We start from the raw sequence: 19328 nt of genomic DNA, 5'->3' as shown, positions 1-19328 counted from the left end.
AAGAAGGGTGCACAAAAACTGGAACTAAGGGAGTCCAAAACTAACAGAATATAACAAAAACATGATCCAGGCCAAGGATCATGACAACTGTCCCATTGACTCTCTGGAAAGCAGCAGTTCCATTGGCAGAGAAAAAGAGGCCCAGAGCATAAGACTACCACCACCATGCTTGATGGTAGGAACGGTGTTCCTGGGATTGAAGGCCTCACCTTTTGTCCTCCAAACATATTTCTGGGTATTGTGGCCAAACAGTCCATTTTTGTTTCATCTGACCACAGAACTTTCCTCCAGAAGGTCTTATCGTTGTCCATGTGATGTCAGATGAAACAAAAACTCAGCTGTTTGGCCACAAAACCCAGAAATATGTTTGGAGAAATGTGAGGCCTTTAATCCCAGGAGCACCATACCTACTGTCAAGCATGGTGGTGGTAGTGTTCTGCTTTTGGCCTGTTTTGCTGCCAATGGAACTTTTACTTTAAATAGGACAATGCAAAAGAAGGATTAGCTCCAAATTGTTCAGGACAACCTACCTAAATCATCAGGGGGGAGGTTGGGTCTTGGGCACAGTTGGGTGTTCCAACAGGACAATGACCCCAAACACACCTCAAAAGTGGTCAAGGAATGGCCAAATCAGGCTTGAATGAAGGTCTTAGAAAGTCCTGACTCAAATGTGTGGACAATGCTAAAGAAACAAGTCCGTGTCAGAAAAGCCACTAATTTAGCCGAATTGGAACAAAAAAATAAGAGTTGTAGAAATGATTGGAAAGTCCAGACAGCCGTGACATGATGTTGTGTTCAAGTGTACATCAACTTTTGATGGCGACTGTACATCCTTTGCTTGTGAAACAGGGAGGTGCTGGGAGGTTAGCAAGGGGCTGCGGTAAAGAAGGTGATTAGTAAAAAAAAAAGAAGAAATAATCAATAATCTTCTGGTTCTGTTCATTTTTACCCACCAAAGCATTTACTTTGGTTTGTCGCCCGATCCACAAACACTTTGGAGGAGATGACATTACCGAATGGCAGGAACATCTGCATCAGTTCTCCATCCCCAAACTCCTGAGGGAGGTGGTAGATGAACAGGTTGCAACCTTCTGGTCCTGCACATGGAGACACAGAGACAGGAAGGTAGTGAAAGTGTGGTGAGACAGGAAGGTAGTGAAAGTGTGGTGAGACAGGAAGGTAGTGAAAGTGTGGTGAGACAGGAAGGTAGTGAAAGTGTGGTGAGACAGGAAGGTAGTGAAAGTGTGGTGAGACAGGAAGGTAGTGAAAGTGTGGCGAGACAGGAAGGTAGTGAAAGTGTGGCGAGACAGGAAGGTAGTGAAAGTGTGGTGAGACAGGAAGGTAGTGAAAGTGTGGTGAGACAGGAAGGTAGTGAAAGTGTGGTGAGACAGGAAGGTAGTGAAAGTGTGGTGAGACAGGAAGGTAGTGAAAGTGTGGTGAGACAGGAAGGTAGTGAAAGTGGGGCGAGACAGGAAGGTAGTGAAAGTGGGGCGAGACAGGAAGGTAGTGAAAGTGTGGCGAGACAGGAAGGTAGTGAAAGTGTGGCGAGACAGGAAGGTAGTGAAAGTGTGGCGAGACAGGAAGGTAGTGAAAGTGTGGCGAGACAGGAAGGTAGTGAAAGTGTGGCGAGACAGGAAGGTAGTGAAAGTGTGGCGAGACAGGAAGGTAGTGAAAGTGTGGCGAGACAGGAAGGTAGTGAAAGTGTGGCGAGACAGGAAGGTAATGAAAGTGGGGTGAGACAGGAAGGTTGTGAAAGTGTGGCGAGACAGGAAGGTAGTGAAAGTGTGGTGAGACAGGAAGGTAGTGAAAGTGTGGTGAGGCAGGAAGGTAGTGAAAGTGTGGTGAGACAGGAAGGTAGTGAAAGTGTGGTGAGGCAGGAAGGTAGTGAAAGTGTGGCGAGACAGGAAGGTAGTGAAAGTGTGGTGAGACAGGAAGGTAGTGAAAGTGTGGTGAGACAGGAAGGTAGTGAAAGTGTGGTGAGGCAGGAAGGTAGTGAAAGTGTGGTGAGGCAGGAAGGTAGTGAAAGTGTGGTGAGACAGGAAGGTAGTGAACGTGTGGTGAGACAGGAAGGTAGTGAAAGTGGGGTGAGACAGGAAGGTAGTGAAAGTGTGGTGAGACAGGAAGGTAGTGAAAGTGTGGTGAGACAGGAAGGTAGTGAAAGTGGGGTGAGACAGGAAGGTAGTGAAAGTGTGGTGAGACAGGAAGGCAGTGAAAGTGTGGTGAGGCAGGAAGGTAGTGAAAGTGTGGTGAGGCAGGAAGGTAGTGAAAGTGTGGTGAGACAGGAAGGTAGTGAAAGTGTGGTGAGGCAGGAAGGTAGTGAAAGTGGGGTGAGACAGGAAGGTAGTGAAAGTGTGGCGAGACAGGAAGGTAGTGAAAGTGTGGCGAGACAGGAAGGTAGTGAAAGTGTGGTGAGACAGGAAGGTAGTGAAAGTGTGGTGAGGCAGGAAGGTAGTGAAAGTGTGGTGAGACAGGAAGGTAGTGAAAGTGTGGTGAGGCAGGAAGGTAGTGAAAGTGTGGTGAGACAGGAAGGTAGTGAAAGTGTGGTGAGACAGGAAGGTAGTGAAAGTGTGGTGAGGCAGGAAGGTAGTGAAAGTGTGGTGAGGCAGGAAGGTAGTGAAAGTGTGGTGAGACAGGAAGGTAGTGAAAGTGTGGTGAGGCAGGAAGGTAGTGAAAGTGGGGTGAGACAGGAAGGTAGTGAAAGTGTGGCGAGACAGGAAGGTAGTGAAAGTGTGGCGAGACAGGAAGGTAGTGAAAGTGTGGCGAGACAGGAAGGTAGTGAAAGTGTGGCGAGACAGGAAGGTAGTGAAAGTGTGGTGAGACAGGAAGGTAGTGAAAGTGTGGTGAGGCAGGAAGGTAGTGAAAGTGTGGTGAGACAGGAAGGTAGTGAAAGTGTGGTGAGGCAGGAAGGTAGTGAAAGTGTGGTGAGACAGGAAGGTAGTGAAAGTGTGGTGAGACAGGAAGGTAGTGAAAGTGTGGTGAGGCAGGAAGGTAGTGAAAGTGTGGTGAGACAGGAAGGTAGTGAAAGTGTGGCGAGACAGGAAGGTAGTGAAAGTGTGGTGAGACAGGAAGGTAGTGAAAGTGTGGTGAGGCAGGAAGGTAGTGAAAGTGTGGTGAGACAGGAAGGTAGTGAAAGTGTGGTGAGGCAGGAAGGTAGTGAAAGTGTGGTGAGACAGGAAGGTAGTGAAAGTGTGGTGAGACAGGAAGGTAGTGAAAGTGTGGTGAGGCAGGAAGGTAGTGAAAGTGTGGTGAGACAGGAAGGTAGTGAAAGTGTGGTGAGACAGGAAGGCAGGCAAGCCCGCATCTTTTAGCCACATCAGCATGTTTGTGTACAAGAAGAGTGGTCATGATTTACTCAAGAAATGTGATGAAGAATAAACCCCAAAGCAGGGAAGTTGTCACCTTGTGTGAACGCTCAATAAAAACAACATCTTTTCCAACTTATATTCAATTAAATAGACTGCAAAGACAAGACATTTCATCTTCACACTGAGAAACTTTGGTCTTGATTGCAAATGTTAGCTCATTTTAAAAAAAAAAGCTGGCACTAGTGGCAAAAAAGACTGAGAAAGATGAGAAATGCTCATCAAAGACTTATTGGGAACATCCCACAGGTGTGCAGGCTAATTGGGAACAGGTGGGTGCCATGATTGGCTATAAAAGTAGCTTCCATGAAATGCTCAGTGAGCACTAATTATTCCATCCATCCATCCATTTTCTACCGCCTATTCCCTCCTGGGGTCACGGGGGGTGCTGGCGCCCATCTCAGCTGCAATCAGGCGGAAGGCGGGGTACACCTTGGACAAGTCGCCACCTCATCACAGGACCAACACAGATAGACAGACAACATTCACACACTAGGGACCATTTAGTGTTGCCAATCAACCTATCCCCAAGTGCATGTATTTGGAGGTGGGAGGGGCCTATCCCCAGGTGCATGTCTTTGGAGGTGGGAGGGGCCTATCCCCAGGTGCATGTCTTTGGAGGTGGGAGGGGCCTATCCCCAGGTGCATGTCTTTGGAGGTGGGAGGGGCCTATCCCCAAGTGCATGTATTTGGAGGTGGGAGGGGCCTATCCCCAGGTGCATGTCTTTGGAGGTGGGAGGGGCCTATCCCCAGGTGCATGTATTTGGAGGTTGGAGGGGCCTATCCCCAAGTGCATGTATTTGGAGGTGGGAGGGGCCTATCCCCAAGTGCATGTATTTTTAGGTGGGAGGGGCCTATCCCCAAGTGCATGTATTTGGAGGTGGGAGGGGCCTATCCCCAAGTGCATGTATTTGGAGGTGGGAGGGGCCTATCCCCAGGTGCATGTCTTTGGAGGTGGGAGGGGCCTATCCCCAGGTGCATGTCTTTGGAGGTGGGAGGGGCCTATCCCCAGGTGCATGTCTTTGGAGGTGGGAGGGGCATCCCCAAGTGCATGTATTTGGAGGTGGGAGGGGCCTATCCCCAGGTGCATGTCTTTGGAGGTGGGAGGGGCCTATCCCCAGGTGCATGTCTTTGGAGGTGTGAGGGGCCTATCCCCAGGTGCATGTCTTTGGAGGTGGGAGGGGCCTATCCCCAGGTGCATGTCTTTGGAAGTGGGAGGAAGCCGGAGTACCCGGAGGGAACCCACGCATTCACGGGGAGAACATGCAAACTCCACACAGGAAGATCCCGAGCCTGGATTTGAACCCAGGACTGCAGGACCTTCGTATTGTGAGGCAGACGCACTAACCCCTCTGCCACCGTGAAGCCCAGCACTAATTATTATTATTTTTAAATTCAAACATCATTTGACTCTGTCAACACACTGAGAACAAAACAAGGAGGACAGAAATGTCGACTTTTTGTCTGATCCTAGAAATCCAATTGGTTTCTGACAAGAAATCTGCTTCAGTTTGAGTAAATCTTCATTTAGTGAAAAAAAAAAAGTAAACACAGAAGCACTTTTTTAAGGATTTGGGACAAAGTTCATCCATCCATCCATCTTCTTCCGCTTATCCGAGGTCAGGTCGCGGGGGCAGCAGCCTAAGCAGGGAAACCCAGACTTCCCTCTCCCCAGCCACTTCGTCTAGCTCTTCCCGGGGGATCCCGAGGCGTTCCCAGGCCAGCCGGGAGACATAGTCTTCCCAACGTGTCCTGGGTCTTCCCCGTGGCCTCCTACCGGTTGGACGTGCCCTAAACACCTCCCTAGGGAGGCGTTCGGGTGGCATCCTGACCAGATGCCCGAACCACCTCATCTGGCTCCTCTCCATGTGGAGGAGCAGCGGCTTTACTTTGAGTTCCTCCCGGATGGCAGAGCTTCTCACCCTATCTCTAAGGGAGAGACCCAAACTCATTTGGGCCGCTTGTACCCGTGATCTTATCCTTTCGGTCATGACCCAAAGCTCATGACCATAGGTGAGGATGGGAACGTAGATCGACCGGTAAATTGAGAGCTTTGCCTTCCGGCTCAGCTCCTTCTTCACCACAACGGATCGGTACAACGTCCGCATTACTGAAGACGCCGCACCGATCCGCCTGTCGATCTCACGATCCACTCTTCCCTCACTCGTGAACAAGACTCCTAGGTACTTGAACTCCTCCACTTGGGGCAGGGTCTCCTCCCCAACCCGGAGATGGCACTCCACCCTTTTCCGGGCGAGAACCATGGACTCGGACTTGGAGGTGCTGATTCTCATTCCGGTCGCTTCACATCGATCCAGTGAGAGCTGAAGATCCCGGTCAGATGAAGCCATCAGGACCACATCATCTACAAAAACCAGAGACCTAATCCTGCGGTCACCAAACCGGAACCCCTCAACGCCTTGACTGCGCCAAGAAATTCTGTCCATAAAAGTTCTGAACAGAATCGGTGACAAAGGACAGCCTTGGCGGAGTCCAACCCTCACTGGAAATGTGTCCGACTTACTGCCGGCAATGCGGACCAAGTTCTGACACTGATCATACAGGAAGTGGACCGCCACAATAAGACAGTCCGGTACCCCATACTCAAAGTTTTTTGTCGTTATTCCTCGGATGATGTATTTCTACACGTTCCTGATTTTTTTTTTTTAGTAAATTTAAAAACCTTCAAAGTCATTATGGCCGTGCGCAACCCGAGGGTCACTGGTTCAAATCCCACCTAGAACCAACCTCGTCACGTCCGTTGTGTCCTGAGCAAGACACTTCACCCTTGCTCCTGATGGGTGCTGGTTGGCGCCTTGCATGGCAGCTCCCTCCATCAGTGTGTGAATGGGTAAATGTGGAAGTAGTGTCAAAGCGCTTTGAGTACCTTGAAGGTAGAAAAGCGCTATACAAGTACAACCCATTTATTACTTTTGTGTTGATCACTATTATTTAAGTGTGTGTTCCTCGTACTCTTCAATCAGGTTTATTAGACAAATAGTCACACAGCATATAAATAAATTAATGGGTTGTACTTGTATAGCACTTTTCTACCTTCAAGGTACTCAAAGCGCTTTGACACTACTTCCACATTCACACACACATTCACACACTGATGGAGGGAGCTGCCATGCAAGGCGCCAACCAGCACCCATCAGGAGCAAGGGCGAAGTGTCTTGCTCAAAGACACAACGGACGTGACGAGGTTGGTACTAGGTGGGGGTTGAACCAAGGGACCCTAGGGTTGCGCACGGCCACTCTGCCACCGCGCCACATCAACTCATTTATAGTTGACGAGTCAGCAATATCTTTTTGATCAATCGACAAGTCAAAATCTGCTGCACATGTTTAAGTTTGACGTTGAGTTCGCAACTTGATTTTAAGTCGTTTTTTTTTTTTTTTAAACTTATGATGGTACATTTAATTTGAACACAATAAATATACATTACTGAGAAAATGTTTTGACTTAAGTCCACAAAGTATACGAAACTCAACAGACTTCAAGGAGAAGATGTCCTGAAAACATCAAATAAATAGCGTGAGGTTTGTTTTATAGCTGCAATTATGTACAGAAAGTGAACATTCCTGCAGGTTTATCACATCAAATGTTCTAAGCAATAACAAGAACAGATCTTTGTTGATGAATGTCTATAGCGGAAGTCCATGAGGTCGACCACTCGTTGCAGAAATGATACCAAACTAAACAAAAATGAGCTTTCTAGTTCTACAAGATGGTGAACACTTCCCTTCATGTCCACAAGAGGGCAGCAAGGCCGCAGACCTCAATGCGCTCTTGACTTTTTTTTTTTTACTGCCAACACCTTTTTATTGCAATGAACACACACACACACACACACACACACACACACACACACACACACACACACACACACACACACACTACGTTGGTTGTTAATGCCAGGGGAATCTAATTTGAGTTTTTTTTTAGTCATAAGATACCTTTAGTTTCCAAATAAGGTGAGTGAGTCCATGTCAGGATGTCCAAGCTGCGGGCCGAGAGCCAAGTGCAGCACGCCTGCGTTTTAGATTTGGCCCGCCAGACGTCATGAGTTCAATGAAAACATCAAAATGTGGAACACTTTCGAACTAAACTTGTATAGCACACCATCTCTCAATGCTACCAATTACTGCCATCTTGTGGACAATGTCAGCAGATCAGGTTTATATATATATATATATATACACACATATATATATATACATACATATATATGTGTATATATGTATGTATATATATATATGTATATATATATACACATACATATATATATGTGTATATTTATATATATATGTATATATATATATATATATATATATATATATATATATATATATATATATATATATATATGTATACAGAACTGTTTCATGAGGGGTTCCCTCAATCGTCAGGAGAAAAAAAAATCTGACGATTGAGGGAACCCCTCATGAAACAGTTCTGTAGAGATGAAGTAGTCTTGTGATTTTTCCTTGCCCTTATGTGGGCTCTACCGAGGATGTTGTTGTGGTTTGTGCAGCCCTTTGAAACACTAGTGATTTAGGGCTACATAAATAATTATTGATTGATTGAATGATTGATTGATTGATTTTCCCCACACATACATATTGCGCTCTACCACGGTATCGAGCACTATTCTCTGGATAATCCAATTAAAACATATATATATATATGTGTGTGTGTGTGTATACCTACGTGTATATGTGTGTATTATGTGTGAATATATAAGTGTATGTATATGTGTATATATACAGTATATAAGTGTGTATCTCTCTCTCTCTCTCTATACATATATGTATATATATGTGTGAATATGTATGTGTGTGTATGTATGCAAATATGTAGTATGTAAGTATATAAATATGTATGTACATGTATATATGATTGAATGCATGCATAAACATTGGCTGCATGATGTATCACACAAAGACTACCTAAAATAAATCCGTAAAGTAGTCACACCGCTTTACTTTTTGCACACTTTATGTTGCAGCCTTACTCCAAAATAGAATAATCCACTTTAGTTTGCAAAAGCTGCCAGAGATGCATCAACAGAGCAAATGTTTCGAATACTTATGTACATGTGCGTTTTCAAAATGTTTTAATACATTTGCAACATTGTCTTTCACAGGGTATTGTGTGTAGAATTTTGAGGACACACGTGGATTCATTCTGCTTTGAAGTAAGGCTGTACCACAATAATACTCTCCTGATACACTGAACATGTGTGTGTGTGTGTGTGTGTGTGTGTGTGTGTGTGTGTGTGTGTGTGTGTGTGTGTGTGTGTGTGTGTGTGTGTGTGTGTGTGTTACCTTCTCGCTGCTGCTGGGGGATGATGGTGGGGGTGTGGGGGAAGGCCTGGCTGATCTGGCCGTATGCGGCGGGGTAGGCTGCTGAGGCGCACACACACACACGGATCAGATAACAGTGGTGACACACACACACACACACACACACACACACACACACACACACACACACACACACACACACACACACACACACACACACACACACACGATATAGAGTGCATGCAGTCCATCAGATAGCAGACAATAGTGCTGCACACACACTTCATAGGGAATATGTTCATGTTGCACACTTTTTCTACATGCTGAACATTGAAATGAAAAAACAACTTTTATCTCTCTCTCTCTCTCTCTCTCTCTCTCTCTGTCTCTCTCTCTCTCTCTCTGTGTCAGACATGCACACACACCTGCGTACTGCTGCACTCCTGCGTACGCCTGCTGCAGAGGATCAGCTGCAGTCGGACTTTGAGCTGGCCACCAAAAGAGAGGTGGAGGGTAAGATGGATGGACGGATGGCGGAAGAAAGAAAGAGAAACAATAGAGACGGAGCAGGAATGTAGATGGAGAGGAGGAAAAGGTGAAGCAACAGAAGAAAAGAGTTACTTTTTAGTCTGATGACCTCTCACAGGCTTCACACTTTACTCAAACACAGTCAAAGTTGAGTTGAGTTTATTTGGAACATGCATGCATGCAACATGATGCATCACACATGCATGCATACAACATGATGCATCACACATGCATGCATACAACATGATACATCACACATGCATGCATACAACATGATACATCACACATGCATGCATACAACATGATACATCACACATGCATGCATACAACATGATACATCACACATGCATGCATACAACATGATGCATCACACATGCATGCATACAACATGATACATCACACATGCATGCATACAACATGATACATCACACATGCATGCATACAACATGATACATCACACATGCATGCATACAACATGATACATCACACATGCATGCATACAACATGATACATCACACATGCATGCATACAACATGATACATCACACATGCATGCATACAACATGATACATATCACACATGCATGCATACAACATGATACATCACACATGCATGCATACAACATGATACATCACACATGCATGCATACAACATGATACATCACACATGCATGCATACAACATGGTACATCACACATGCATGCATACAACATGATACATATCACACATGCATGCATACAACATGATACATCACACATGCATGCATACAACATGATACATCACACATGCATGCATACAACATGATACATCACACATGCATGCATACAACATGATACATCACACATGCATGCATACAACATGATACATATCACACATGCATGCATACAACATGATACATCACACATGCATGCATACAACATGATACATCACACATGCATGCATACAACATGATACATCACACATGCATGCATACAACATGATACATATCACACATGCATGCATACAACATGATACATCACACATGCATGCATACAACATGATACATCACACATGCATGCATACAACATGATACATCACACATGCATGCATACAACATGATACATCACACATGCATGCATACAACATGATACATCACACATGCATGCATACAACATGATACATCACACATGCATGCATACAACATGATACATCACACATGCATGCATACAACATGATACATCACACATGCATGCATACAACATGGTACATCACACATGCATGCATACAACATGATACATATCACACATGCATGCATACAACATGATACATCACACATGCATGCATACAACATGATACATCACACATGCATGCATACAACATGATACATCACACATGCATGCATACAACATGATACATCACACATGCATGCATACAACATGATACATATCACACATGCATGCATACAACATGATACATCACACATGCATGCATACAACATGATACATCACACATGCATGCATACAACATGATACATCACACATGCATGCATACAACATGATACATATCACACATGCATGCATACAACATGATACATCACACATGCATGCATACAACATGGTACATCACACATGCATGCATACAACATGATACATCACACATGCATGCATACAACATGATACATCACACATGCATGCATACAACATGATACATCACACATGCATGCATACAACATGATGCATCACAATTTCCAGTTTCTCTATTAAACATGTTGTAAAAGGAGTAGGAAGAAGCAGAGCCTATTTAATCCTACCCCTTTTCTTTTACATAACAGTTGCTAAAACTTTTGTTCACTTTTTGTTCTCAATGTATTCACAATATACTCCATAAGTAATAACATTAGAAATAAATAAGTTATATTACATATGGTGAGATGAATAATATTATCTAGAAAATGAATGGATGGATTAATATATGTATATATATATATATATATATATATATATATATATATATATATATATATATCTGCACTCCTGATCGTCAGTAATACACAACAGCAGACAAAAGGCTCATCAATTATCGACCTTTCAATTAGTTTTCAACCGGGGTTGTAAAGTAAACATATTTTGATTTAAATGTATTTTGTTTGTAAAATTTTTACTAATATTTTCATTTTATTTCAAATACTAAAAAACATCAAAAGTGAAATATTAAATAGCGAAAGAAATGCTGTAGTTGGCAATCAGAATCATCTTTATTGGCGAGTATGTTGAACAATAGCAGTGCAGCAGGTTTAAAGCGTGAAATAGCATACTGGAATAAACAATACATCATATTTGGCAAGTTGAACTTCCAATCACACTATAAATATTGTTGTTAAATCTCCAATCTTGTGATCACAAGGAGCTGCACCAGTGGACATTTGTGGCTTATTTCCTCCCAAATGTGTAAGAAATGATCCAAAAGCCACCGACAGAATAAGATTTCAACCTGATGAAGGTGCCTAAACGTGAGCTCACTATTTAGCACGCAAGACGTCTCTCCTCTTCTGTCTCATAAAACCTACCGAATTCAGTTTCATGATAAAGACTTATTAAATTGTGAAGATTAGGCCATTTTATGACTAATCTATTAAAACACAGTTGGATGATGGTGGGTGAAAGAAGTCAATGAAGGGATGAATAACAGCAGCAGTGCGGGTGAGCGTTACCTTCAGAGAGAGAAGACAGGAAGCAGCCACCCTGGACTCCGAAACAACTCCTTGGAGCGACACCCAGCCCGTTTTTCTCAGAATCCTCCCGAAAAACCACTTCCTGCAACACTGGAAAGTACAACAAAAACAAACAAAAATTAAAGCTGCAAGCAGCGATGGACGGGACTGCTTAGGCTGCTGCTCCCGTGACCCAAGCCCGGATAAACGCTAGCTAGCCGGCAGCCATCTTGACAAATATTTCACACGAGGGTGAAGCACAACTAATGTTAATATTATTCAAATATTGTGCGTTTATGCCATTTAGAAGATTACATACATACATACATACATACATACATACATACATTTAGAAGATTACATACATACATACATTTAGTAGATTACATACATACATACATACATTTAGAAGATTACATACATACATACATACATACATTTAGTAGATTACATACATACATACATACATACATTTAGAAGATTACATACATACATACATACATACATACATTTAGAAGATTACATACATACATACATACATACATTCAGTAGATTACATACATACATACATACATACATTTAGAAGATTACATACATACATACATACATACATACATTTAGAAGATTACATACATACATACATACATACATATATACATACATTTAGAAGATTACATACATACATACATTTAGTAGATTACATACATACATACATTTAGTAGATTACATACATACATACATACATTTAGAAGATTACATACATACATACATTTAGTAGATTACATACATACATACATACATTTAGAAGATTACATACATACATACATACATACATTTAGTAGATTACATACATACATACATACATACATTTAGAAGATTACATACATACATACATACATACATACATTTAGAAGATTACATACATACATACATACATACATTCAGTAGATTACATACATACATACATACATACATTTAGAAGATTACATACATACATACATACATACATACATTTTAGAAGATTACATACATACATACATACATACATATATACATACATTTAGAAGATTACATACATACATACATTTAGAAGATTACATACATACATACATACATACATTTAGAAGATTACATACATACATACATACATACATACATACATACATTTAGAAGATTACATACATACATACATACATTTAGAAGATTACATACATACATACATTTAGAATATTACATACATACATACATACATTTAGAAGATTACATACATACATACATTTAGAAGATTACATACATACATACATACATACATACATACATACATTTAGAAGATTACATACATACATACATACATACATACATACATTTAGTAGATTACATACATACATACATACATACATTTAGAAGATTACATACATACATACATACATACATTTAGTAGATTACATACATACATACATACATACATTTAGTAGATTACATACATACATACATACATACATACATTTAGAAGATTACATACATACATACATAAATACATTTAGAAGATTACATACATACATACATACATACATACATTTAGAAGATTACATACATACATACATACATTTAGAAGATTACATACATACATACATACATTTAGAAGATTACATACATACATACATAAATACATACATTTAGAAGATTACATACATACATACATACATACATTTAGAATATTACATACATACATACATACATACATACATACATTTAGAAGATTACATACATACATACATACATACATACATACATACATACATACATTTAGAATATTACATACATACATACATACATTTAGAAGATTACATACATACATACATACATACATTTAGAAGATTACATACATACATACATACATTTAGAAGATTACATACATACATACATACATAGATACATTTAGAAGATTACATACATACATACATACATACATACATACATACATACATACATACATTTAGAATATTACATACATACATACATACATTTAGAAGATTACATACATACATACATACATACATACATTTAGAAGATTACATACATACATACATACATACATACATACATACATACTTACATTTAGAAGATTACATCCATACATACATACATTTAGAAGATTACATCCATTCATACATACATACATACATTTAGAAGATTACATACATACATACATAAATACATACATTTAGAAGATTACATACATACATACATACATTTAGAATATTACATACATACATACATACATACATACATACATTTAGAATATTACATACATACATACATACATACATTTAGAAGATTACATACATACATACATACATACATTTAGAAGATTACATACATACATACATACATACATACATACTTACATTTAGAAGATTACATCCATACATACATACATACATACATTAAGAAGATTACATCCATACATACATACATACTTACATTTAAAAGATTACATCCATCCATACATACATACATACATTTAGAAGATTACATCCATCCATACATACATACATACATTTAGAAGATTACATACTGGCAGCGCTAGGAAAAACCCCCAAAAAAAACCCCGTCTGGCTCTCTGTGTGAGCGCACAGCGGCCATCTTAGAAATGTTTTCCAGCGCAGCGGTTCTTTGAAGGCTAACAAAATCAAAAGCGGACCATTCATTGTCTTTACCGTAGCATAAAAAGTGCAGATGGCCTTAAAACGCCACAACAGTCAGGCACCATATGTAAGTTGCCAAAATAAAGAATGTCGGACGGTTGTTTTTACGACATGCAGGCAAACCACAACTTTAAAACATAGCGGCTTAGCTACGGCACCTGGCAGCCATCTTGGTATAGACAATCATGAATGTTGGTGCGTGCGCAACAGCAGCAGACGGTACGGAAAAAAACGGTAAAAAAAGTCTCCCTCACTGTGTCTGCGCTCAGCGGCCATCTTTGAAATGGTTTTCAGCGCAGCGGTTCTTTGAAGGCTGATCAAATCAAAACCGTAGCAGTGATTAAAACTATTTCATCAACTTTTAATCAGAAGGGTTCAATCTCTCTTCTCTTGCTTATTTGAAGTTGAAACGACAAACAACCACAGAGGAGATAATGTTTGAAAAAAAGCAACATTTTTGCAGCCAACTTTTGTATTGAAGGGGGAATTGCAAACTTCCTGTTGATTTTTAAAGTTAAAGTAGCAATGATTGTCACGCACATATTAGATGTGGCAAAATTATTGTCTGCATTTGACCCATCACCCTTGATCACCCCCTGGGAGGTGAGGGGAGCAGTGGGCAGCAGCGGTGGCCGCGCCCAGGAATCATTTATGGTGATTTAACCCCCAATTCCAACCCCTAATGCTGAGTGCCAAGCAGGGAGGTAATGATTCCCATTTTTATAGTCTTTGGTATGACTCGGCCAGGATTTGAACTCACAACCTACCCATCTCAGGGCGGACACTAACCACTAAGCCACGGAGTAGGTAGTAGGTTTTAGCTGGGAGATAAGATAGCATGAAATATAGGTCTGACTGAGACCTACATAGTGGTTTTTGTTTCATGTTTCTACGACCTTCCTACTGGAAGTTACAGACAGTTTTGCCTGTGTTTTCTTCCTAGGGGGCGCTAGAGCGCAATTGTGAGTTTTGGTTTTTTGATTAGATCACAATTTTCGCCAGTCCTGATGTGTGTATCAAATTTGGTGAGTTTTGAAGCATGTTAAGGGGGTCAAACTCCAGCTCAAAGAGGCGGCGGTATAATAAAAAATAATAATAAAACCTTAGAAATTCATTAGAGTCCTTTGTCGCAAAGGGACATTGTCTCTCTCTTTGAAGTAACACTAATACAACACCTCACAATAATGTCTGATTGAATGCTAAAAGAGTTATGAAAAAACGGAATGGAATTTTACATTTTTTTTACTGACTGAGACACCCAGAATGTACATGAAAATAAAGAATGTTGCAATATTAACTATGAAGGATAAAACATTGAATATTGACAACATATGAAGGCCACACCCCCTCTACACCCACATATTTTACAATCAAGCCAAACACAACAAAAATGCAACAAACACAGCAAAACATTACATATATCAACATCAACTACCTACTGTACTGTTTACTTGTCCAAATACCCTTTTTGGAGTGGTGGAGGTACTTGATGTTGAAATATCTAATACCCATGACGGTGTTCCGCCCGATTGTAGCTGAGATAGGCGCCAGCGCCCCCCGCGACCCCGAAAGGGAATAAGCGGTAGAAAATGGATGGATGGATGGTGTTCTAGTCAAATATGCACAGATAAGATGTGCCAGCATCAAAATATTACTTGAAATACATTGTTGGCAGCAGCAAAGTGCTGGTTTAGGTAGATTTGAGTTCTAAAAAGGGTATTTGGACAAGGAAACAGTACAGTAGGTACTTGATGTTGATATATGTAATGCTCATAAGAGTATTCTAGTGGTGGTTTAGGTAGATTTGAGCTCTAAAAAGGGTATTTGGACAAGGAAACAGTACAGTAGGTACTTGATGTTGATATATGTAATGCTCATAAGAGTATTCTAGTGGTGGTTTAGGTAGATTTGAGCTCTAAAAAGGGTATTTGGACAAGGAAACAGTACAGTAGGTACTTGATGTTGATATATGTAATGCTCATAAGAGTTTTCTAGTGGTGGTTTAGGTAGATTTGAGCTCTAAAAAGGGTATTTGGACAAGGAAACAGTACAGTAGGTACTTGATGTTGATATATGTAATGCTCATAAGAGTATTCTAGTGGTGGTTTAGGTAGATTTGAGCTCTAAAAAGGGTATTTGGACAAGGAAACAGTACAGTAGGTACTTGATGTTGATATATGTAATGCTCATAAGAGTATTCTAGTGGTGGTTTAGGTAGATTTTGGGCTCTAAAAAGGGTATTTGGACAAGGAAACAGTACAGTAGGTACTTGATGTTGATATATGTAATGCTCATAAGAGTTTTCTAGTGGTGGTTTAGGTAGATTTGAGCTCTAAAAAGGGTATTTGGACAAGGAAACAGTACAGTAGGTACTTGATGTTGATATATGTAATGCTCATAAGAGTATTCTAGTGGTGGTTTAGGTAGATTTGAGCTCTAAAAAGGGTATTTGGACAAGGAAACAGTACAGTAGGTACTTGATGTTGATATATGTAATGCTCATAAGAGTATTCTAGTGGTGGTTTAGGTAGATTTTGGGCTCTAAAAAGGGTATTTGGACAAGGAAACAGTACAGTAGGTACTTGATGTTGATATATGTAATGCTCATAAGAGTTTTCTAGTGGTGGTTTAGGTAGATTTGAGCTCTAAAAAGGGTATTTGGACAAGGAAACAGTACAGTAGGTACTTGATGTTGATATATGTAATGCTCATAAGAGTATTCTAGTGGTGGTTTAGGTAGATTTGAGCTCTAAAAAGGGTATTTGGACAAGGAAACAGTACAGTAGGTACTTGATGTTGATATATGTAATGCTCATAAGAGTTTTCTAGTGGTGGTTTAGGTAGATTTGAGCTCTAAAAAGGGTATTTGGACAAGGAAATAGTACAGTAGGTACTTGATGTTGATATATGTAATGCTCATAAGAGTATTCTAGTGGTGGTTTAGGTAGATTTGAGCTCTAAAAAGGGTATTTGGACAAGGAAACAGTACATTAGGTACTTGATGTTGATATATGTAATGCTCATAAGAGTATTCTAGTGGTGGTTTAGGTAGATTTGAGCTCTAAAAAGGGTATTTGGACAAGGAAACAGTACATTAGGTACTTGATGTTGATATATGTAATGCTCAGAAGAGTATTCTAGTGGTGGTTTAGGTAGATTTGAGCTCTAAAAAGGGTATTTGGACAAGGAAACAGTACAGTAGGTACTTGATGTTGATATATGTAATGCTCATAAGAGTATTCTAGTGGTGGTTTAGGTAGATTTGAGCTCTAAAAAGGGTATTTGGACAAGGAAACAGTACAGTAGGTACTTGATGTTGATATATGTAATGCTCAGAAGAGTATTCTAGTGGTGGTTTAGGTAGATTTGAGCTCTAAAAAGGGTATTTGGACAAGGAAACAGTACATTAGGTACTTGATGTTGATATATGTAATGCTCATAAGAGTATTCTAGTGGTGGTTTAGGTAGATTTGAGCTCTAAAAAGGGTATTTGGACAAGGAAACAGTACATTAGGTACTTGATGTTGATATATGTAATGCTCATAAGAGTATTCTAGTGCTGGTTTAGGTAGATTTGAGCTCTAAAAAGGGTATTTGGACAAGGAAACAGTACAGTAGGTACTTGATGTTGATATATGTAATGCTCAGAAGAGTATTCTAGTGGTGGTTTAGGTAGATTTGAGCTCTAAAAAGGGTATTTGGACAAGGAAACAGTACAGTAGGTACTTGATGTTGATATATGTAATGCTCATAAGAGTTTTCTAGTGGTGGTTTAGGTAGATTTGAGCTCTAAAAAGGGTATTTGGACAAGGAAACAGTACAGTAGGTACTTGATGTTGATATATGTAATGCTCATAAGAGTATTCTAGTGGTGGTTTAGGTAGATTTGAGCTCTAAAAAGGGTATTTGGACAAGGAAACAGTACAGTAGGTACTTGATGTTGATATATGTAATGCTCATAAGAGTATTCTAGTGTTGGTTTAGGTAGATTTTGGGCTCTAAAAAGGGTATTTGGACAAGGAAACAGTACAGTAGGTACTTGATGTTGATATATGTAATGCTCATAAGAGTTTTCTAGTGGTGGTTTAGGTAGATTTGAGCTCTAAAAAGGGTATTTGGACAAGGAAATAGTACATTAGGTACTTGATGTTGATATATGTAATGCTCATAAGAGTATTCTAGTGGTGGTTTAGGTAGATTTGAGCTCTAAAAAGGGTATTTGGACAAGGAAACAGTACAGTAGGTACTTGATGTTGATATATGTAATGCTCATAAGAGTATTCTAGTGGTGGTTTAGGTAGATTTTGGGCTCTAAAAAGGGTATTTGGACAAGGAAACAGTACAGTAGGTACTTAATGTTGATATATGTAATGCTCATAAGAGTTTTCTAGTGGTGGTTTAGGTAGATTTGAGCTCTAAAAAGGGTATTTGGACAAGGAAACAGTACAGTAGGTACTTGATGTTGATATATGTAATGCTCATAAGAGTATTCTAGTGGTGGTTTAGGTAGATTTGAGCTCTAAAAAGGGTATTTGGACAAGGAAACAGTACAGTAGGTACTTGATGTTGATATATGTAATGCTCAGAAGAGTATTCTAGTGGTGGTTTAGGTAGATTTGAGCTCTAAAAAGGGTATTTGGACAAGGAAACAGTACAGTAGGTACTTGATGTTGATATATGTAATGCTCAGAAGAGTATTCTAGTCAACTATGCAGAGATAAAATGTGTCAGCA

At 40.2% G+C, this 19328-nt stretch overlaps 1 protein-coding gene across 4 annotated transcripts in view; it reads right to left on the bottom strand.

The window, feature by feature from the left end:
- Positions 1–19328, bottom strand: part of celf4 (CUGBP, Elav-like family member 4) — a 344818-nt gene that overhangs the window by 12374 nt on the left and 313116 nt on the right. For 2 of the 4 annotated variants that reach the window (XM_061875334.1, XM_061875335.1), the window contains exons 9-12: positions 11888–11998; positions 9098–9160; positions 8694–8774; positions 954–1097 (exon numbers count right to left, since the gene is read on the bottom strand). In XM_061875334.1, the coding sequence (XP_061731318.1) occupies positions 954–1097; positions 8694–8774; positions 9098–9160; positions 11888–11998 (399 nt within the window). The remainder of the gene's footprint in view (positions 1–953; positions 1098–8693; positions 8775–9097; positions 9161–11887; positions 11999–19328) is intronic. The other 2 variants (XM_061875337.1, XM_061875336.1) reach the window with 2 other exon arrangements.

The sequence above is a fragment of the Nerophis ophidion genome, linkage group LG16, assembly GCF_033978795.1.
Source record: "Nerophis ophidion isolate RoL-2023_Sa linkage group LG16, RoL_Noph_v1.0, whole genome shotgun sequence".
NCBI lineage: Eukaryota > Metazoa > Chordata > Actinopteri > Syngnathiformes > Syngnathidae > Nerophis > Nerophis ophidion.
This window is presented reverse-complemented; position numbering and strand designations above follow the sequence as displayed.